The following is a 23,079-nucleotide window of genomic DNA, read 5'->3' as shown; positions in this document are numbered from 1 at the left end:
CTTATATATACCCTGATTCCCCATCAAGTGTTGTTGGATCGTTTTGATATATTCTCTGCATTTGCCGTTCCTTCCGTTGCCTGCTGTTCCCTGTGCTTTGCCTCCCAGGACTCTCAAGGAGTATTCCGTTTTGGACAACCCGTTCCCCGTTACGAAGCGCTCGCCCTGTTTGATCTGCTCTCTTTACGCACAGCGCTTGGGTGAGTTTTTGCAAGACAGTCTTTTGACCCTATCATTTTTCGTGTGTGTAAACACTGAAGAGATCCTGCTTTTTGTTCAGTCTGTCTCTCACCCTTTGCCTGTTTTTGGATTGTTCATTGGGATTTATTATTGTTTGAACTTTGCTCACTGTGTGTATTCACACCGAAGATATTATCACTTGGATTATTATTGGGACATCGCTCACTGTGTGTATTCACACCGAAGAGTCTATCACTTGGATTGTTGTTGGGACATTGCTCACAGTGTGTATTTACACCGAAGATTCAGTCACTTGGATTATCTGTTTGGGACAAGTCACTTCACCTGTCACCTGTCTGTTCCCAACTGTACTCTGAGCTAACCCGCTCTCTCTCTCTCCCTGTTCCGCTACCACCTCGGAGAACTGCCGGGAGGATTCTGCAGAGCGGCTCTGACGTCACTGTCAGATTCCTCAGACGTAACCTCCCCGGGAGAAGCTGCAGAGCAGCAACATTCCTCAAATGCTTGTATCCCAGTCTGTGTCTGTTTTTCAACCAAGTTCTTGCTGCTATTCTGTGAAATAAACAAGCCCTAGTTTTTGGCTAACTCTGAAACTACTCTCTCTGTGTCGTTAGCATTTGGGGTCGGTGTCAAACCATAACATAAATAGTGGACACTGGAGACGCTGGGTTCGAATCCAGCTCTCGGTGTTGCTATACTAACACAATTGGCAGTGTTAGGGGTGGGAAAGATGATGGGTGGGTCCTGGGCGTTGTGGACAGCGACCCCTACAGTTCGGTCGGGGCGCCTGCACAGCGAGGGTAGGATCTGGAGGGAGGTAGTGTGACCTTCCACACGTTACACTCTCCCGGTGAGAATCTGCGCTGCCAGGCTGGCTGCCGGCTGGCTGCACATGCGTTGGAGGAAAGCATGTGACAGTCTCCGGCCTCCCGGACCAACAGTAGGGGGGAGTGCGCAACAACCAGGAAGGGGGTTGGGAATTGGCATAACGACTATTATGGATGGGATAAAAATCGGAAAAAGGAGGGGGGGAAAGATAATAATAATAAAAAATAAAAAATAGTGTATCTGGTTTTGGTACACTTAGGACGTCAGCAAACAGAAAATAGTTGTGTTCAACATTTCCATGTTTTTTAATGGTGCTAAATAATTTACACCATAATGCAGTAGCAATACCACTTTCTATTTAACCACAACCCCCCCCCCCATCCCAAAAAATGTCACCACTGGAATTTCTGACCACAAAAAACCCTATACATTAATTAAAGTGCTATTTTTTTGGGCCACTTGCGTGGAGTCGAAACAGTGGCATGGAATAGAATGTTCGTTCAGAGTCTAGGCCTGTCCTGCCCCCATCACCTTGGTTATCAAAGTTGGTTCCGGAGACCTCCATACATCAAGACGGGTCGACCCATATACAGATGAAGAAAAAGTGTTTGTACTTACAAACACGAACAAAGAAAGCTTTTATAGCTTGCATATAGTTGTCAAGGGCTATACACGAACAAATAAAGCTTTTATAGCTTGCATGTAGTTGTCGTATTAATCATTTCGAGAATGGGAAAATGACTCTTATTTAATGATTACGTTTTTGATGGCTTTGTCTACATTTCCAACCCATGCACTGGATAACTAACTCCGTTTGGAATTATTTTGGACAGCCCATGTATTTGCAGTTGTAAAGTCAATCACAAGAAACTACTCAAACTCTGCCGTTGTCATAGTCACAGCACGAGCGCACTTCACTCCCCCTCCTTTTCCCCTCACGTTCACCACACACTCCTCTTCATCCCCCTTTCCATCCACCACGCACTCCTCCTCATCCTCTCTTCCTCCACGGAAGCCTCACACCCTTATATGGCCAGTATCCCTTCACTTCCCGTCACCCAGCCCAGCTGCACCTCATCCCTCTGATTCACACGCTGTCAGGCACCTCACTCCTCACAGCTGGATCCCATCCCCCGTTGATGAGGATCCTACTTCTACTCGACGACGCTGACCAGAAGTTGTCGTGGTGTTAAACATCACTACCTAGGTACGACGTCTCGGCCTGAAGCTCTGCTAAACCTGCTCTTGTGTATTCCTAGCTCTAATCCGTCTCTTTTGTGCCCCAGGATTCCCGTTCCAGTGCGCCGTCCTGCCTGGACGTCCCATGCTACGCAAGAGGTGCTCTTGCTCTCTCTCCAGACACAGACCTGTGTCCTCTGCCCACAGCTGCAGCCGCAGTACAGCTATCCTCACCCCCCCCAAGAACATTCTAACCCCGTATTATTGCACATTCCTATTGTACTGCTGTCTGCTTGGGAAATACAATTTAAACCCCTTGAAACGCTCCATTCTCCTCTCCTGTGTTCAGCGATTGGGCTGTGTTCCTAAACCCACTTCTCACAGAACACCACGACCAAAATGACAGAACCAGCTGCACACGAGATCGAGGAATGGAGGAGATTTCAGAAGCAGTCCATGAGTATAATCAACGGCCAGGCCGCTCGAGTAGACCAACTCGCCCTCTCCATAGAAACCGTCACTGCTCAGCTTGCCGCTCTCGCACTCGGCTCCGTGGAGCGAGAAAGACAATACGACCGTTTCGAGGCATACGTCGCGGCTCAGCAAGCTCCACCAGCCTCTCCCCCCACTGGTGCGATTCCCCCGCACAGGGAGCCTCATGTCCCCGCGCCGGAGCGTTATGACGGAAGCGTCTCCAAATGCCGAGCTTTTATCTTCCAGTGCTCGCTAGTTTTCGGACAACAATCACACACATTTCACAGCGATAGGTCTAAGGTAGCTTACCTGTCGGCCCTGCTCACGGGTGCTGCGCTGGAATGGGCCACCGCTCTCCACTTCAATAATTCTCCCCTCTGCGAGTCATACTCCGCGTATATCGACGACATGCGCAAAGTATTTGACCACCCTCCAGGTGGTTCGGATAGAGCCTCCGGCTTGTTTACGATCCGCCAAGGAAGTCGCAGTGTGAGCGAATACACTATCGAATTTCACATCCTGGCAGCCGGCTCCGACTGGGGGGACACGCCACTGCGAGGCGCTTTCCGCCAAGGCCTGAGCGACGTTTTAAAAGACGAACTTGCGTCCAAAGAGAGACCAAACTCCCTAAACTAGCTAATCCATTTGGCCAGGGAACTGGACATGCGTCTCCATGAACGTCGTCGAGAGAAGGCTAGCACCGCTCGTCCACCTATACCCTGCCCGACTCGCTCTCCCCGCGCCGTCCGCGCTGAAAGTAGTTCCCCCGAGCCCATGGACCTAGACCGCTCACGCCTCCCCCCAACGAACGCGCCACAGGCTCGCTACGGGGGCATGCCTATACTGCGGCCAACTAGGTCACTCCGTTGTCTCATGCTCGCTTTGCCCAAACGACGGAGCTCGACAGTAACGCTGGGCGTCTGTTCGAGTCTTGATATCGCTCGCAGCTCCGGTCCAAACATGCTATTCAGCGCTACGCTGTGTCTCAATGGCCAATCACTCCCGCTGTCCGCCCTGGTCGACTCAGGGGCCGACGAGAACCTCATCGACGCTGGGGTAGTCTCCCGCTACCACATCGCTACGGACGCCCTGCCGATACCACGTGACGCCCGCGGGTTAAACGGAAAACTGCTCACGCGAATAACTCGCCACACCGTACCCCTCCGCCTCCTGTTATCCGGAAATCATAGCGAGAATATTCGTTTTCATGTTACCAGCTCTCCCCACAATCCCATTGTCCTTGGCATGCCTTGGCTCAAATGACACAACCCCGTCATCAACTGGCCTACCGGCTTAGTGACCAGCTGGAGCGCTCACTGTCACGTTGCGTGCCTACAATCAGCTCGGCCGCCACTAGGGGTCGCTGGTTCTCACCTCCCCAAGGAAACTATTGACCTGTCTGCTATTCCTCCGGTCTACCATGACTTAAAGGCGGTATTTAGCAAACAACAGGCTCTCTCCCTGCCTCCCCATCGCCAATACGACTGTGCTATTGATTTACTCCCAGGAGCGCCACTCCCCGCTAGTCGGCCCAGAGAGGGAGTCGATGGAGAAGTACGTCCACGAGTCCTTGGCCTCAGGCATTATCACTCCCTCCTCCTCTCCTGTCGGCGCAGGATTCTTCTTCATTTCCAAGAAGGATCGTTCCCTTCGCCGCTGTATCGACTACTGGGGTCTCAACAATATCACAGTCAAAAACAAGTACCCCCTGCCTTTAATTTACTCTGCTTTTGAGCCCCTGCAAGGTGCCACCATCTTCACAAAGCTGGACCTCAGGAACGCCTATCACCTTGTCCGCATCCGGGAAGGAGACGAATGGAAGACGGCCTTTAAGACACCACTCGGCCACTTCGAGTACAATGTAATGCCCTTTGGACTGACCAACGCCCCTGCTGTCTTTCAGGCCCTCAAGTTTCAAGTTCAAGTTTCAAGTTTCTTTAATAGTTGTCATACAGAAGTACAGAATACTTTTGTACAAAATGCTTCTTACTGTTGCGCTCCAGAGACTGTGCAAGACAAGATAAGTATGAAATAAAATAACATAGTAAAATTAGAAGTAAAAAAATGAGGTCAGTGTTCAGTTTAGACATATGTACAATGTTCGATGCAGAATAGACGTAGTTACCATACAATATACAATACTGTGCAGTGTACTAATATACAATACTATATAGTGCAAGGCAGAAATGGAGAAATGGGACGAGGTGCAATTTAGGTACAATTCACAGTAGGTGTACGAGTTGTAGTGCAAATCCTTTATCAATAAATATAAAGTGTAAGTGTGTTTGTGTGATCTAAAGTGTGGAGAGTGGGTGCTGCAGTGTGTTGTTTGTTTGAGTGAGTGTGTGCGTGTGGGTGTGTGTGCTGTGTGCATTTGATGGTTGTTGCATAGTGATTATTGTTCGTTTAGCGATTATTGTTCGTTTAGCAGCCTGATGGCCTGGGGATAGAAGCTTCTTCTGAGTCTTTCTGTGCTCGCCTTAAGACTCCGGTATCGCTTGCCTGACCGCAGCAGTTCAAAGAGGCAGTTGTTCGGGTGGCTCGAGTCCTTAATAATTCTCTTAGCCTTCCCCTTGCACCGCTTGTTGTAAATGTTCTGGAGGGTGGGAAGCCCCCCTCCAATTGTGCGTTCGGCTGAACGTGTCACTCTTTGTAGTCTGCTACGGTCTTGTGCAGTGCTATTCCCAAACCAGGAGGTGATGTTGCCGGTCAGGATGCTCTCTATTGTACATGAGTAGAAGTTCCTAAGGATCTTCTGACTGACTTGGAACTTCCTTAGGCGCCTGAGGAAGTAGAGGCGTTGTCGTGCCTTCTTCACAACACTGTCAATGTGTGTGGTCCATGTCAAGTCCTCGGATATGTGGGCTCCGAGGTACTTGAAACTGTTCACTCTCTCAACGTCAATGACGTTCTCCGCGATGTACTCAACCGCTCCGTTTTTGTTTATTTGGATGACATTCTGATCTTTTCCCGCTCCATGGAGGAGCATGTCCAGCACGTCCGCCGGGTCCTCCAGCGTCTTCTGGAGAATAAGCTATTCGTCAAGGCGGAGAAGTGTGAGTTCCACGTCTCCTCCATGGGCTTCCTCGGCTACATCATTGAGGGCGGCAAGATCCGGGCGGACCCCGAGAAGATCAAGGCGGTGTCCGATTGGCCCCGTCCCACCAACGTCAAGCAGCTCCAATGCTTCCTGGGGTTTGCCAACTTCTATCGGCGCTTCATCAGGAACTACAGCCGGGTCGCGGCACCCCTCACCCAACTCACCTCGCCTTCCGTGCCATTCGTCTGGTCCGACGAAGTGGACTCCGCCTTCGCCGAGCTGCGCCGGCGCTTCACCACCGCACCCATCCTCGTCCAGCCGGACGCGTCCCGCCAGTTCGTGGTGGAGGTGGACGCCTCCTGTACCGGAGTGGGGGTGGTCCTTTCCCAACGCTCCGTCGTCTACCAGAGACTGCACCCCTGCGCGTCAACTATGACATCGGAAACCTGGAACTCCTGGCGGTCAAACTATCCCTAGAAGAATGGAGGCACTGGCTGGAGGGATCGGAGGTCCCCTTCCTGGTTTGGACGGACCACAAGAACCTTGCCTACGTCCAGACGGCCAAGCGCCTGAACTCCCGCCAGGCTCGCTGGGCGCTGTTCTTCGCCAGGTTTAATTTCACCCTTACCTACAGGCCTGGTTCCAAGAAGTCCAAGCCAGACGCTCTCTCCCGGCAGTTTGTCCCGGAGGAGGGTCCCGCGCACCCCGACACCATCCTCTCCACATCCTGCTTGGTGGCCGCCGCCACCTGGGAGATCCAGTCCATCGTCAGGGAGGCTCAGCGTGCCCAGCCGGACCCAGGTAACGGTCCACCTAATCGGCTTTTTGTCCCTGACCTTGTCCGCTCCCAGGTGCTCCAGTGGGTTCACGCTTCCCGGTTCGCCTGCCACCCTGGGATCGACCGTACCCTGTCCCTGCTGAAACGGCACTTCTGGTGGGTCTCCATGAGAGAGGACACCTGCGCCTTCGTCCTGGCATGCCCCGTCTGTGCTCGTGCAAAGGCCTCCCATCGACCGCCTGCCGGGCTCCTTCGTCCGCTCCCTGTTCCCGGTCGGCCCTGGTCGCACGTCGCCCTGGACTTCGTCACCAGCCTTCCCCTCTCACACGGTAACACAGCCATCCTCACTATCGTTTCTTGAAGGCTGTGCACTTTGTTGCTCTTCCCAAACTCCCCTCTGCTGCAGAAACCGCAGACCTGATGGTACTCCACGTCTTTTGCCTCCACGGGATCCCGGTGGACATCTTCTCCGACAGGGGCCCTCAATTCATCTCCCAGGTCTGGAGGGCTTTCTGTCGGGCCCTGGGAGCCATGGCCAGCCTCTCCTCCGGGTACCACCCGCAGACCAACGGCCAGTCGGAGCGGGCCAACCAGGACCTAGGATCCGCCCTCCGCTGCGTGACAGCCCGGGACCCCTCCGGCTGGAGCACCTTCCTGCAGTGGATCGAATACGCCACAATTCCCTGTCTTCAGCGGCCACAGGTCAGTCCCCCTTTGAGTCCTCTTTGGGCTACCAACCCCCACTGTTCCCTGCCCAGGAGGAGGAGATCGCTGTTCCATCGGTGCAGGACCACCTCCGCCGCTGCAGGAGAATTTGGGAGGACACAAGGGCCGCGCTTCTCCGCTCTACGGACCAGAACCGTCGCTTCGCCGACCGCCACCGGACCCCGGCTCCCGACTATCAACCAGGTCAGATGGTATGGCTCTCGTCTCGGGAGCTGCCGCTCAAATCCGTTTCCCGTAAACTAACCCCCCGTTTCGTTAGTCCCTACAAAATCCTGTCCCTCATCAATCCAGTCGTCAGACTCCAGCTCCCCTCCCATATGCGGATTCACCCCTCCTTCCATGTCTCCCAGCTGAAGCCGGTGGTCTCCAGTCCCGTCTCCCCCTGCTCCGGAGCCTCCTCCTCCGCTGGTCATCGACGACCGGGAGTTGCTGGACGTGCGGCGCCGCGGCTACTAGTACCTGGTCGACTGGGAGGGCTACGGCCCGGAGGAGCGAAGCTGGATCTCCCGACAGATGATCCTGGACCCAGACCTCGTCCGGGATTTCCATCGGACCAACCCTGACAAGCCTGGGCCGCCGGGAGGCACCCGTGGAGGGGGGGGGGTCCTGTCATAGTCACAGCACGAGCGTACTTCACTCCCCCTCCTTTTCCCCTCACGTTCACCACACTACTCTTCATCCCCCTTTCCATCCACCACGCACTCCTCTTCATCCTTTCTTCCTCCACGGAAGCCTCACACCCTTATATGGCCAGCATCCCTTCACTTCCCGTCACCCAGCCCAGCTGCACCTCATCCCTCTGATTCACACGCTGTCAGGCACCTCACTCCTCACAGCTGTATCCCATCCCCCATTGATGAGGATCCTACTTCTACTCGACGACGCTGACCAGAAGTCGTCGTGGTGTTAAACATCACTACCTAGGTACGACGTCTCGGCCTGAAGCTCTGCTAAACCTGCTCTTGTGGATTCCTTGTTCTAATCCGTCTCTCTGGATCCCCGTTCCAGTGCGCCGTCCTGCCTGGACGTCCCATGCTACGCAAGAGGAGCTCTTGCTCTCTCTCCAGACACAGACCTGTGTCCTCTGCCCACAGCTGCAGCCGCAGTACAGCTATCCTCACCCCCCCAAGAACATTCTAACCCTGTTCTATTCTAACCCCTTGAAACGCTCCATTCTCCTCTCCTGTGTTCAGCGATTGGGCTGTGTTCCTAAACCCACTTCTCACAGCCATCTTAACTACCGTATAAATGAACACAAGATTCTAGCTTACCACCTTTAGATAATAAGTCTGAAAACATTGTTCCCCTTCCTCTGAAAACCTCAGTTATATGGTGCTCAATTAAGAAAACACTCGATTTATTTAAACTTTATCACAAGGGACATTACTTATCACCAGATCTAGTTTAGTGAGCCATAGATTATTCATCATCATCAATAATAATAATAATAAACTTTATTTGTATAGCACCTTTTATACAGAAACTACAGCTCAAAGTGCTTCACAACAGAAAAAATACAGGCATAAAATGAGCACATAAAGTGCAGACATAAAATCACAGTTTTTCACATTAGGATCTAACATCCCAACAGGCCACCTAGTTTATGGTTTGATTCAGTTTTAATACAAGTAGCAAGATAAAATAGACAGAGTAAAATAGTGCAATAGTGCAGTGCAATAAAATTGTAGAATAGAATAGCTTAAACAAATATATATTTTACAGTGCAATAAAATAGTTCTGGATTACTGTTCAACAGTTCAAAGTCGTACAATGGTGAAACTGTTCTGAATCTGAATGACTGTTTCAACAGTTCAAAGCCGTCCCAAACCTTTGTTCGGTATCCATAGTTCAAAACATGACAGTCTTCTCTTCTGCCTGACACCACAATGCACATTTTAAGGCAAGCCATATCAGACAGTATTAAAGCTGACAGTCTCCCCTGCTCATGACGGTCTCCTGTTGCCTGACACCACAAATGCACATTTTAAGGCAAGCCGTATCAGACAGTAGTCTCCTGCTCATGACAGTCTCTTCTGCTCGATACACACACAGTTCAATACCCGACAGTTTTGAACCTGTAATAAACAATAGACAGAAAACTGTAGCCCAGTGCAATAAAAACCTGACCGTTTTAAACCTGTAATAAAAAGCAATAGACAAACTTAGATCAAACTTTATCACAAGGGACATTACTTATCACCAGATCTAGTTTAGTGAGCCACAGATTATTAATCATCAATAGATCGAGTCAAGTTTGTTTTGATAATTTTTCCAGTTTTAAGTCCTCGAAGACCAGCCAAGTACACCCGGGGTTTGGGAACATTCGTTTGTCCATCCCTCTTGCTTTGACAAGCTGCATCCTTTGGTAGGTAGACCTGAGTGCTGTTGTCCTGCGTCTTATGACTCAGAGTCGTCTGCATTGAGTGGGTCACTTTAGTCCGAAGATTGGCCTAGAATTGCAAAACAGAACATTCCATAATCACTGTGAAAATACTAACACACTGTTCTGTATGAAGGACAGATGTTATTTACTACATCACACGTAAATATAACTCAATAACGAGTGAACTGGATTATGTTGCTGACCAGTTTTATTGCTTTTCGTCTGAGTTCCCACTCATTCCACTCATAGGACTTGACGATGTTACTCTCCACCAAATGGGTGTCAGTCTGTGTACAACCGTCACACTTGGTGACGGGCTCCACCAGTAATATCTCCGCTGACTGCATCTGTGAATACACGTCAGAACAAACATATAGATCTCAGCACAAATACAGTACATACACGTCAGAACAAACATAGATCTCAGAACAAATACAGTACTACATACACATCAGAACAAACAGATCTCAGAACAAATACAGTACATACACGTCAGAACAAACATATAGATCTCAGAACAAATACAGTACATACACGTCAGAACAAACATATACATGTCAGAACGAATATACATAGTATAGTGTCGGAAACAAATTTTTTAAGAAAATCATTTGTGAGCTTCGAGAGTGACAAAAATAACATTTTGTGAATGAACTGTAATAGATGAATGTGGATGAGAGCCTTGACTTTCTTGGCCGGGCTATAGTCACTTTTGCGCACCTCCTGTATTCTCTGCTCGTCATTCTTCACCTCCGATCCTTCAAGTAAGCGGTCCAACTGACCTTCGTCACGAAACATTTGTGACTGAGCAGCGAGAAACGGCTGCAGGCTGACCTCCACGTTATGAAGGATGTTCAACAGCATCCTCTCATCCTGAAGGCCAGACCAGCACTTTGCCAAGGCTGTAAAGTGGGGCTGACAGAGAATATGAGGAATGAAGAGCTGAAACCTAAGCACTAAACATCACGAGCAATCTGTAAACAAGCAATTATTTGAAATAAACTTACAAAAACGGTTGCAGTTGGAAGGCCCTCTTGTGTCTTTGAAAGCACAGTTTCATTCAGCAGTCCCATCCGAGATTTCAGATCAGTGAGCAGGACTTCGACTTGCTTGGCAGATAGACTTATGTCGGCCTGGCAACAAATGGGAACCCTTCTCATTATTCAAAACATTGTACAGAAGAGTAAAGACTATCTAAAGAAACGGCAGTGATTTACCAGTAACTAACCAAGATGATTTTCAGGAAAGCTTCATGTTGTCGAACATTGCAGAGCGCCTGTTTGAGCAGATCAATGGGAATGTTACATAGCATCGTCTGTCTCTCCGCGTTCATCAGCCTCTCCAGCAGCGCGGTGTATTTCCACGCCCGACTCTGTGATCGGTTCAGTTGATATTCTATGGCGTTATTAGTGGCGGGAAGATCTTCATTCAGGATTGCAGGCACTGCACGCGAGGACAGAAAAAAGAAAAGGCTAAGTGAATGGCAACATGACTGGCTATCCTGCTCACTACTGTCAAATAAGAGCCGTCACTTTGTCTCCATAATTCAACTACGGTAAATGGTGCATTTTATATAGTGCTTTTATCCAAAGCGCTTTACAATTCTGTTGCTCACATTCACTCACACATTTACACACCGACGGCAGAGGCGACCATGCAAGGTGCCAACCTGCTCATCGGGAGCAATTAGGGGTTAAGTGTCTTGCTCAAGGACACTTCGACACGCTGGCCGGGAGGAGTGGGAATCGAACCGGGAACCTTCTGATTACCAGACGACTGCTCTACCTCCTGAGTCACTGTCACCCCCATTACGGTATGGGGTGAACTGTCAATGAAGACCCCAACAGAAAACTTTGCAATAAAAATATATACCTCACCTGTTTTATCTAATAAGATTAAGTTTTCAGTCCAATCATTTTTATTGCAGAAAGATGGGATTGTCAAGCGAAATATAAAATTTTAAACATCAATACTTGGCGTCAGTGTATTGATATAGTATTGGCGTGCAAAATGTCACTATGTATCCATTTATTTTCCCTACCCACCCCTAGTGTATACTCACAGTCAGTAATGGCCTCTCCTCCTTTATTGTTGAACTTGTTGAACAGACAGATGCCCGTGACGATCATGGTCAACTGAGTGAGCTGCTGCTCCTTGTCCTTCTTCATAAGACCCATGAAGGCTGCCAGCTCAGACACGGGGAAGACGCTGTGCAGGGCGGCTGTAGGGTGTCAAATGGAAAAGAAGCTGAGTCAAGGCAGGATGTCCCATCGTTTGATTTCTGCGCAAGGCTCCTTCATGTGACGTTGCTTTTTAAGGGTTTCATTTAGAAAACAAGTTTAGTGGTTTTCGTAGTGGATTTAAGGTTTTAAAGGAACCAAAATGTATGCGTGTATACAAGGCTGTGTTACGTGAAGTGCTCTGTACATGTTTTTTTGTTTGTTTGTTTCAAATTTCACCCAAAATAAAGAGTGTAAACTACTAACGAGTTGGTCGCAGTCAACCAGCACCTGCTAATGGGTCTGACCCTTTAGCTCAGCTGGTTAGTGGATCCTGTGGTCCCAGGTACAAATCCACTCGGTTACATTGGTGACAGCGGTGGGATCTCACTGCCCTGTGAATCTGTATCCAGGTTTACGCAGCAATGGGGGTGGGATCTCAGTGCCTTAACCCTGGGAAAGTGCACGCATGGACAAAATAACATGCAAGGACACACTTCTTGGGGGGAGGACAACTGTAAACGTTAGGTTATAACTATAACCAAGTTCTGTTAGTAATGGTGACGCTCGGCGTCACTCACGCACTGTACCTCGCTTGTGAACGCGCACTGAATAAAATTCCACAATGTACCTTTATCCCAATATTCGTCTGACCACACCCCTCATCAGCTTATCTTCATAAGCAGGTGTGTGGCCACCTACTCGCCTCCTTCCCAAGCTTTCACCACAAGGTGAGATCAAGGGCTGCAGCGGCGTCGGACGCCGAGCGTCACCATTACTAACAGAACTTGGTTATAGTTATAACCTAACGTTCTGTATCGTAACGGCTCTCGCTCGGCGTCACTCACGCACAAGGGAGGCAGACGTCATGAACGTGCAGGGGCACACTCAACCGGGCAACCCGGGAATTGACACTGCACCAACACACCAGAGAACCAACCACCCAGACGTTACCCTATGCGGTGGTTGGTCCCATAACCCCTCAAGAAAAAACTCCAAAACGTACCTGCAGGTACTACCGCAGTACAAGTGTTTTAGTTTCCAACAGGGTTATCCCAGGCCTACGGGTCGACGAAACATTACTTCGGACCGGGCTCGGCGATACGGGGAGCACAGGGTCCCCCGAGGAGGTCAAAGACCACCCCAACAGGCCCCTCTTCGCCATGCGTAAGAGAAGAGCAAAAAGAATGGAGAACCAGCCCCAAGCACCCCGTACTTGGTATTCCCAGGAGGTCTCCCAACCAAGTACTAACCAAGACCAACCTGCGTAGCGGCCGAGATCTGACGAGATCGGGCGTGTACAGGTTGGCACGGCCGTAAGCCATTATGACAGTGCAGAGTACTATGTACCCACAAGGGTCTCCATAGCGCCTAACCCTGTGACACCCGGACCGACCTGGCATTTCACTCCCTGGAAAAAGCCCAAGTCCCTCAGGGTACCAGAACAGCAGATCTGCATCCCCGGCGGACAACGGGTTTAACTGATCCGGACCAGCATGACCAGAACCAATCCCGTGCCCTAACCACGCCGACATGCCAACTCCAGGAGAAGGGGCAGATATGCGTGTTGATCTTAAACATGAAAAGAAGGCGCCACCCAGACGTTCGGTGCGAACCGCGCCTGGTGGCCCACCCCCAGGGCGTGAGACCCTTCTACGTATGTTCAGATCCATTCCGTCATCATCCCCCGATATGAACGAGAATCCGTCGACAACCAACATAGGTCGTCGGAAGAGGAAAAACCCCCATCCCAGTTGCTTTATAAAAACGCTGTTTTAACCCCAAGCAACCAAGGCGCGCCAGTCAGTTGCTTGATGTTCAACAGAACACCCCGAGCTAGCACTATGTTTGCGTCGGGCATATCCACATCAATAAACAGGCTATTTAGACCTTTCATTGAATCCCCAAGGCGCCCAGGGGAACGACAAGAGGGGTGTGATGCTTCCTAACCCCAACTCTTTTTAATAACAAAGAAAGAAGCATCAACAACATAAAACCCAAGCTGCACAGCCGGGAGAAAAAACTGTTTACATTTTTACATCCAGTCACCCCTTACTTAGAGGGTTTAGACCGAAATTCCCCAGAAAGCCTTCCCACATGAGTCGTAGTATAAAAAAGACATGTCAACTGTGAGTCACGTGACCAACTGACTCAAGTTTACACATAAAATCGAGCGTAGCAGACCCGTAAGCCCTACGCTCTAACCCAGGGGTCCCCAACCTTTTTTGAACCAAGATCTACTTTTTAATTGACCACCTAGCCGAGAGCTACCAGCCAAAATTGTATATTGTAAGCCGTCATTTGAGGCTTTATAAAAGCAGCATAATGAACACAAATCTGTCAGTGCCGAGTCCGACCTCATCTTAAATAACAAACAGCATTGCTTGTTGTAGTTAACAAAGAGAGGCAGAGTTGATTTTGCACAAAAAAAAAAAAAAAAATTATAATCTAATTTTATTAATCGAGATCTACTTGAAATCAGCCCGCGATCTACCTGTCGATCGCGATCGACTGGTTGGGCACCACTGCTCTAACCCGACACTTTAACACCACAGACCTTACGTAAAGATCTAACTCACGGAAGCCGTCGTCATAGCAACGTATATGGTATGACGGGGGGAAACCCCGCACACGACTCCTGTTTGTAATAGGAGCCGTGTCAGGACAACCCCCCCCCCCCCCCCCCCTCCCCCGCCAAGTCGTTGAACGGCTCGGCCCTGACTGGCTCAACAGGAAATGAGAAAAAATCCCCTTGACCAATCAAGTGGGAAGGAGGGGTTTATTCGGCACCCCCTCACAAAAAAACCTTTTTCCCTACACACAATAACAACTGTAGCATTTTGAGACCTTTGGTAGAACGCTAATGTATAGCTGTGAAGTGCCACAGAACAACAGTGACCCTTTTGGAAATTGACATCCTGTTTGTTCCTTTATAACCAGTATATTCTTTATAGACTTTAAAACTAAACTCTGGTTGGAAGACAGTGAAATGATTGTTCTGCTTAAGAAAGAATTGCCTGGTCTGCATAGAGGTGTCTGTGAGAGCAGGCCTGCAGTAGGGAGTTAACCCTAAAGAATGTGACCCTGAGAGGCAGCAGGAGAGGCCGCAGAAGAGGAAGGAGGAGAGGAGAGTAAACTGTAATGTTAACCCTTACAGTGAGGAAGCAGAACAGACATGCATTTATGTTCTGAGGTGATGGGGCCCCAGGGGAGGTAAAGGCTGAGGTTGTGAAATTTTAGAGTAAAGGAAACACCCGTCATGTATACAGAGTCTTGAAACGATAGAGAGAATCTTAAAAACTATATAACAATTAAATGTTAAATGTTTACAGTAAAGTTTTCATAATGTCATGCTTAAAATTAACTGTCAGTAGAGAATAATACTAAATGATGTGTAAACTGTTTTTCTGGAGGAGGGCATCTCTGAAGATTCTCTGCTATAACCTCTAAGGAGTCTTGATAAGAAATCTCATGGATGGCCTCGCCCGGTACTGCCTGGTACCACATGGTTAACAGGCAAACCCTTTGTTTGTTCTGAAAAATGGAGGGACTTTCTCATTCTTAAAAACACTAGGTAACTAAAGGTAACGCGAGTGAAAGGAGGAGGAGAGTCCATCCTTACTACGTATTGTATTTTGGTTTGCTAAGCGAAATGACATCCCTGTGACATCACTATTTTTAGACCAATCGGAATATGATACAGGATCAATATAAAAATGACTGTTGCCCCTTCAAGAGGCAGACTTTTTTGAGAGATGGGAAGATTTTCCAAGCAGGCACAAGCCGTGTCAGATGAGATGTTTTTGTTTTTTACTTCTTTTAACTGAGTTGGATATTTCCAATGAAGTCTCCTTTGTAACTTGCCTTTTCTAATTAAAAATACTTCTTTATAATATCTATTGAGTTCGTGGACTGCTTTCTGCCGCAATGGGCCACGATGCTGGCCGCGCCCTGATTTCCTCTGAGGTGACTATGTCCTGAAATACAGATTGAATCAATTGCTGGTTAATGCTTTTCAGCTAAAGTTATAGATTATATATATATATATATATATATATATATATATATATATATATATATATATATATATATATATATATATATATATATATATATATATATGTATATACTGTGTACTGTAGAAATACTATGCATGGAGATGTGTGTTGTTTGCGGGTTCCGGTGTCTCTGTGTCCAGACTGACTCTGTCGAGTTATGTGGGACCTCGACCGTCTGAATCACTGCAGGGTTAGACGGTCGGTTCCGCTGACGGAGGAGGAGGGGGGAAACAGGAGATGCTGGGGCGTGCAAACAATGAGTACGAGTTAGTACAGTGGTAATACTTATCAACAAAGTAGTAATACAACCAAGCTTTCAATTGAGCAGTATTACAAGCCCTTTCGTAAAATAATTGTTAATTATGTATTATTTGTATTGTTGTAAATAAGAGTTCTCCTAAGCCATACATTCGGTTTATTTCAAACAAGAAGAGATTAACAACTCTTCATGATTACATTTCATATCAACTGGATATAACTAGACCAGTGACTTGAAGTAATCTAGACAGAAATAGTAATTGACTCGAGAACTTGGCGAATTTAGCACCTCGCCGGGGGATATCGAGCGGCCGCGGGTTTATATCTCGAGTAGGTGATTGAGATATATAGAGGCGACCTGTAGCTCTTAACAATAGCGTAAGCTAATACAATGCCCGCTACCCACAGACTGTGAACAGGATTTATAACAAAACCAAGTCGTGTGTGTGTGAATCCTACACCCGCTTTCTATGTCGTACATAGAAAAAACACTGACAGAGAGTATAACGGCTAGGCCGTGGAACGTGTGTATATGAGTATTACTGCAACTAACACAACAGTGGTGTGGATCAACATTACTTTGCTTAAGCAACAGATCATACAACCAGCTTCTACCTGCTTGTGGAGCGTCAGGCTAAGATAGAACCTTTCTATGACTGAGTGTATGCTTGCAGACCTTGCTTAATCTCATAACACGAACGTGCCTCATCCCTCAATGTAACAATGCAGATTCACATTTCGCAAACCTCATCATATGTATTGTTGAAGAAACACACAGTTTGTTTGGCCAAATAATATAGTCCCCCTTTAAGGGGACTTTTTATTTATTTAGGCACAAAATTATCATGAGGGCCGGGGAGGGTATAGAGGGGACCACAGGGGGAAAAGGTCACTCAGCGGCGTCTGCTGCCTCGAGCCGCTCTGGTTTTGCCACCCCGAGAAGTCCCGGAGGGACGGTAGTTAATCGGCTGCTGGTCTCGTCGTTCCCTACCGTCTCCTCCGGTCGTGGATGGGCCGGCGGCAGCAGAATCACCGTCTCTCCTCCTGGCCTTCTTGGACGGGCCAGCAGTGGCGGCGGAGGCAGTGGTAGGCACGGCGGAGGGAGCTCGACGTCGTGGAAGCCTTCTGACTCCACCGGCAAGGACAGGAGGCGGAAAATGGGGTTGGAGAACGGATCTCTCCTCTGCCATCTCTCTGCACGTTGAGGTCATCAGCTGCAGGGCCTTCCCGAATAGTCCAGCATCGGAGAGGTTGGCCGTCAGAAGAGGGGCTCTCTTCTTCTCTGGCACTCGAGCCTGCTCCAGCCAAAGGTGGCGCTGGTTCAGGGTAGCCAGGGCGCGCACTTTCCCAGAGGCTATGGCCTGCACCTGGGTAAGATGCAGTACAGCTCCTGCCGCCTGGGTGATCTGATCGTGTTGTACCTCGGTCAGTTCCGTGCCGCCCGTCATTATCCCCGATACAAATCTAACCAGCTGCGCGATGTTAGAAGCAGCAGCCAGCGACTGTGTACCAGCGATAAATGACTGGTCACCCTAGGGCTGGGCGATAAAACGATAACGATAACTATCGCGATAAATTATTTCCTCGAATTAAACATGAAACGTGGTCGCAAAGTTTCGATATATCGATTTTCCAAGCTTGGATATCAGCACACGCACTAACAACCAATCAGTGAAGGAGATGGCAGACAGTGAAGGAGACCCGCGGTGCACCTCTGGGTAGAGAGGTAGGACTCTAGTAGTAAACAAGGCTGGCTAGGATAACTAGCTTGCAAGGCACTATTTTATATATTTACGTGCCGAGTATGTGTGTGGCATGAATTCTGAGGCCACGTTTATAGTAGTGTTGGGTATACAGTGGACGTCGTTTCAATATATTGGGGCGGAAGAGAGTATTTTAGGGTAATATTTAGTACATTGTCTGTCATGAGATACTCCGCTTGTCGGCTAACTGCTAACGTGCGCGGACTGATGACGACATCAACATTCGCAGCAGCAAAACAAGTCTATTATATATATCTATGCTATTAATAGCCCGTCCATCGGCGCCAGGCATAAGAAGTTAATTAAACTTGACAGACATTATATCGACGATAATTATCGATATCGAGTTATATGAAAATAATTGTATAATTCTATCGCGATAACGTTTTTGGCCATATCGCCCAGCCCTAGGTCACCCCAATATGCCAATCGCCTGGCCGATTTTCCTTGGAGAACCGGCTTGCATAACGGCTCCCACACCACATCTGGACAGAGGAGAGCGGCCATCGGCCTATCAAGCCGTGGCACGCCCTCTCTCATACCTTTGACCAACCCCGCCACCCACGTAACTGGTACGTAGGCGGGGGTAAGTCCCATGATGTGAGACACCACCTGGCCCCGACGAACATAGGCCCCCATTGAGGGGAAAAATGGGTAGACAACGTCCACCCCTCTCACCGGGCGACGCTGCCAGAGATGACCTATGAGATCATCGGGGGCAGGAGCAGGCAATGGCTGCGGCAGCGGCACGCCGTTTGCAGCGGCAGCTACCGCCATGAGCTCGGGGAACAAAGCCTGCAGTTCCCCCTGCTGACCTTCCTCCACCGAACCCGCATCCCTCACATGCAGCAGGCTTCGACCGGTTGAGGAGCCACAGTCTGATGTGGCTGATAGCAGGGCATCCTGCCGATGAGGCCGAGGTGGTTCCCCGACATCCTCGAAGGCGCCCCAAGGAGACATTTCTCCCCCCTCCAGTGTTACCTGGACAGGAGGGATACTCGTCTCCACAGGGCCTTCAAACAAGAATCCGTCCGACTCTTCCATGTAATCCTCAGTTTCCATCGGGCATGCAGAGACCGACGCATCCTCGCTGGTCTCCAGCAATTCCCCAAACCCAGGCCGTTCGCGCCTGCAGGACACCATCTTGCGACGTGAACGGGCAGACGCGAAAAGTTTGCGTCGCAAATCCTCCAGAACCAAAGGAACCGGCCGCTCACGAACGGACGATTCCCCGGAACCAGAGGAACCAGGGGCGGCGGCACCGGGGCGGCGGCACCGGGGCGGCGGCACCGGGGCGGCGGCACCGATGCACCGGCTCCTCGGAGAGGCAAACTACCCATCGGCTGTCTCCTGGGCTGGGCTGGTAACCACGAAAGTGGCAGCAGCCCCGCACCAGCACGCACGACAGAGGCGGGAATGGAGAACCGCTGGTGAAGAGTGGGTCTACTCTCCGAGGTAGACATTATGACTTAGATTTTCCTTTTTGAAGTTATGAGAGAAGAAAAAAATAAGCACAATGTAAACACATCTCAACTTTCTTCAACTAGCAACACGTCAAGTGGGGATCTCCGAAGGCACTTCCTTGTGGTGAAAGCGAAGAAGGAGGCGAGTAGGTGGCCACACACCTGCTTATGAAGGTAAGCTGATGAGGGGTGTGGTCAGACGAATATTGGGATAAAGGTACATTGTGAAATTTTATTCAGTGCGCGTGCACAAGCGAGGTACAGTGCGTGAGTGACGCCGAGCGAGAGCCGTTACGATACAGAACTACTAACGAGTTGGTCGCAGTAAACCAGGTCTGACCCTTTAGCTCAGTTGGTTAGTGCGGCCGCCTGTGGATCCTATGGTGCCAGGCTCAAAACCACTCTGTTACAATAGGATTACATTCCATCTCACCACCACTATACCACCCCTTGCCAAAATAAATCATCAGCTGATTAAAACATTGTCATAAACAGACAGAAATCTAAAGAATAAGCTTGTTTCCAACCTGTAGCCTCTTGTGCTATATTGATATCGATAGGAGGGCCCATGTCTGAGCGCTGCAGGACATAGCCAATGACCTTGCGGTAGAGGTCCCCCAGCTCCTGCTGGTTCATCGCTCTACCGTCAGTGATTTCTCTCATCACTGGGCTCAGTCTGTCCTGAAGCATGCAGTGGTGTTCTTCAAGAAACTCGCCTGCGTCAAAAACGGGGGTTAACACAAAACATGGTCACAGAAAGACTGAGATGTGGAGCACAAGGGAAACCAAAGCTATACATTCAAAGTATGGTGAAAATATAGAATAGTAAATCAAGTGCAATTTGATCCTACTTCACCCTATAGGACTCACGTCGAGATGTGTAATTCATGTCAAAGTAGACTTGCATTTTGATGGTGTCAAGAGCCGGGCTACTCTGGTCCATAAGCTTCTCCACGCACAACTGTGAATGAAAAGAGATATAGAGGTGTGTGACACCATGCAAAATTATAAGACATTATGTATGTATGTATGTATGTATGTACGTATGTCAATTCCCAGGAATACCATGTAATTTTTTGTTTTCTAACAGACACTTCTACATTGGTATTCAACTTGCGGTTAGTTAGCAATTGGCAGTTAGTTCGCTAGTGGCTAACAGTACCCATGATGGACAATGATACAAGTTTGGTTGTTTTTCAGGTAACTTAAAAGACCCAAAAATGTATTGATCGATTGATTGACATTTTTATTAACAGATTGCAGAATGGGTACAATACAGATACAAATTATCTGGTTGATTGACTGAGCTCTATATAGCCTACAAAGACTGTGCCTTGCATTACAATGGGTAAATATGAGCTTTTAATTGCATTTGCTGTACATTATTCTGTGGGTCTAAAGATTTGTTTATGTTAGTCGTGTGACTCATGTTAAACATCGGAGTAAAACAGATAGGCCTATATAATAATTTACCCTCACAAAAAGGTAGCATGGTATTGATGGCAATTTAAACTAGACAATTCCGCGCTGGGGAAATTGAGAAAGTGTGGGTGATGCCTATATTATGACATCATACTGTGACATCACAAATGTTCTAGAATGTTCTATTATGACATCATAATTAAATTCCCCGTTTAAAGTCGATTTGTAGCCAAATGGTGGGGTGAAACTTTCCAAAAAGGAATAGCGAGTTGGACCAAGCCGGTCGTTTTGATACATTACACGTGTATGTAGTGCGAAAGCTCTGGCAGGAGTTACTGGACAAAAATCAGCAGAAGAATAAATAAATAAATAAATAGTATAGACTAGACAATTCCGCGCGGGGGAAATTGTGAGTGTGGGTGACGCCTGTGCACCGTCGGCCAATGGGAGAGGGTCTCTCGCGAGTCTCTACGACAAACGGTTCAAAAGATACACAAAGGGGGAGGAGCCAAACTATGGGTGTGGTCAACATAGACCAATGAAAGAGGACATCCCTACTGAGTACAATGGCACAACCCGCACGGCTCTACGACAAACGGTTCAAAAGATACAAAAAGGGGGCGGGCCTAATGATAAGGGTTAGTGAAAGAGGACATCCCTACTGAGTACAATGACACAACCAATGTACAGTTTTGCTTGTTCAGTTGTACCCACCCCTCCTACCCAACCTCCCCCCCCCCCCCCCCCCCCCACCTCCAATGTACAGTCCCCCCCACCTACCCAACCTCCTCCAATGTACAGTTTATGTCAATTGTATATACTCTCTTTTCTGGACTCTTTTCGTATCACAAACAGTACTGTATTTGCAAATCTGGTATGTCATAAATGTATAGATGTAGCAGTACTGTCTATCTGTATGTCATGTATGTCATATTATATGTTATGATGAATTGAAAATGGGGGACCCTGATGTAAACAAGACGAAAGTCTTTCTCTGGTCTGCATCCCCTTAACAATTGTATGTATTGAGCTGTACTGTACCCATTCTGCAATCTGTTAATACAGTTTTCAATCAATCAATCCCGCAAGTCTCTACTACAAACGGTTCAAAAGATACACAAAGGGGGAGGAGCCAAACTATGGGCGTGGTCAACATAGACCAATGAAAGAGGACATCCCTACTGATGACCCACACTAATTTGACAAGGTTACCTTACCATCCATTATGGTACTGCCATGGTAAAAATCATGTAGGGCCATATGGTACCACTTTAGACTTAGATAATTACCATGGTGGTATAGTGACCACAACATGGTGGAAATACCATGATAATTGGTTAAAAAGTTTCAAATAGCGTTTCTGTCTATACAGATCAAACGCTGAAACGCTCACCCTGCAAATGTGACAGGTTGAGGTTGACTGCATGACTCACCTCCACAAGTTTTTGAACGTCTTGCTTGGTGAGAGTCCGATCAACGTTGAATTCATTTCGGGCGTCCAACACAACCACTTTTACCTGAAAAGTAGAACAAGTAGGTCGGCCTATTGTCATTTTTCAGGACTATATGGATGGGCGACATTTTGCCAATCATGATTGCTGTTAATTAAGCTAACAATGAACTGAATTTACCATACGCGCCACCAATGCCTCCGATACTGCATGGTCCCTCACGGCACATTCTTGTGCTATTTGTCGAAATATGGTTTCGATGACACTTTCTTCTTGATAACGAGACATTTTTATCAATTATACCACCACAATTATACCACCACTTCGCAAGGTTATGCCAACGAGTTAACAATTCACCCAAAGAAAGTGAATAATTTCAGTATCTTCACGGATTAATAACGTTAGGTGGTTTACGCATCAGATCCGCGTACCATGTTGATAAAAGATTGGCATAAACTACCTACAAAAGGCAGAGAAGCAAAGTGGGGTTGGTTCCTGGAGAGCTCACTCTCGGCAGTGGTTTCTCAGTGTATAATGTATGGTGCTCTCCCTCAACATGCGAGTAGGGTGAGACAACACCATTCCTTAGTCCAAATAATACCCTACTTTATACTATATTATTGTCATTCGTTTAATGTAAAGTCAGTCTTACATTAGCACTGCTTTAACGTTGCATTTACCCATAATCCATTGCTGTATTAGACCCATGTGCCAGTATAACTTTTGTAAAGTAATGAAGAGCAAATGTAAAGTTAATCAATACACAATGAAACAATGTCTTTATCTATATCACATGTCAAAACTACTTTAATAAAAGAAGGTCCGTGTACGTTTTG

General features: G+C 48.1%; 1 protein-coding gene across 1 annotated transcript; it reads right to left on the bottom strand.

Annotated features, from left to right (window-relative positions):
- Positions 1–9,454: 9,454 nt before the first annotated feature.
- Positions 9,455–22,531, bottom strand: LOC311226454 (cilia- and flagella-associated protein 206-like; the record flags this gene model as incomplete). Its single annotated transcript, XM_084311880.1, has 9 exons — positions 9,455–9,676; positions 9,813–9,988; positions 10,320–10,524; positions 10,838–11,052; positions 11,672–11,830; positions 19,898–20,086; positions 20,241–20,331; positions 22,226–22,309; positions 22,424–22,531. The coding sequence occupies 9 exons, from the start codon at positions 22,529–22,531 to the stop codon at positions 9,455–9,457; spliced, it is 1,449 nt and encodes a 482-aa protein (XP_084168006.1).
- Positions 22,532–23,079: the final 548 nt, after the last annotated feature.

Source organism: Notolepis coatsorum (assembly GCF_963971535.1).
Source record: "Notolepis coatsorum genome assembly, chromosome: 4".
In the NCBI taxonomy this organism is placed as follows: Eukaryota; Metazoa; Chordata; class Actinopteri; order Aulopiformes; family Paralepididae; genus Notolepis; species Notolepis coatsorum.
The sequence above is the reverse complement of the archived record's forward strand: the minus strand, read 5'-3'. Positions and strand labels throughout refer to the sequence as shown.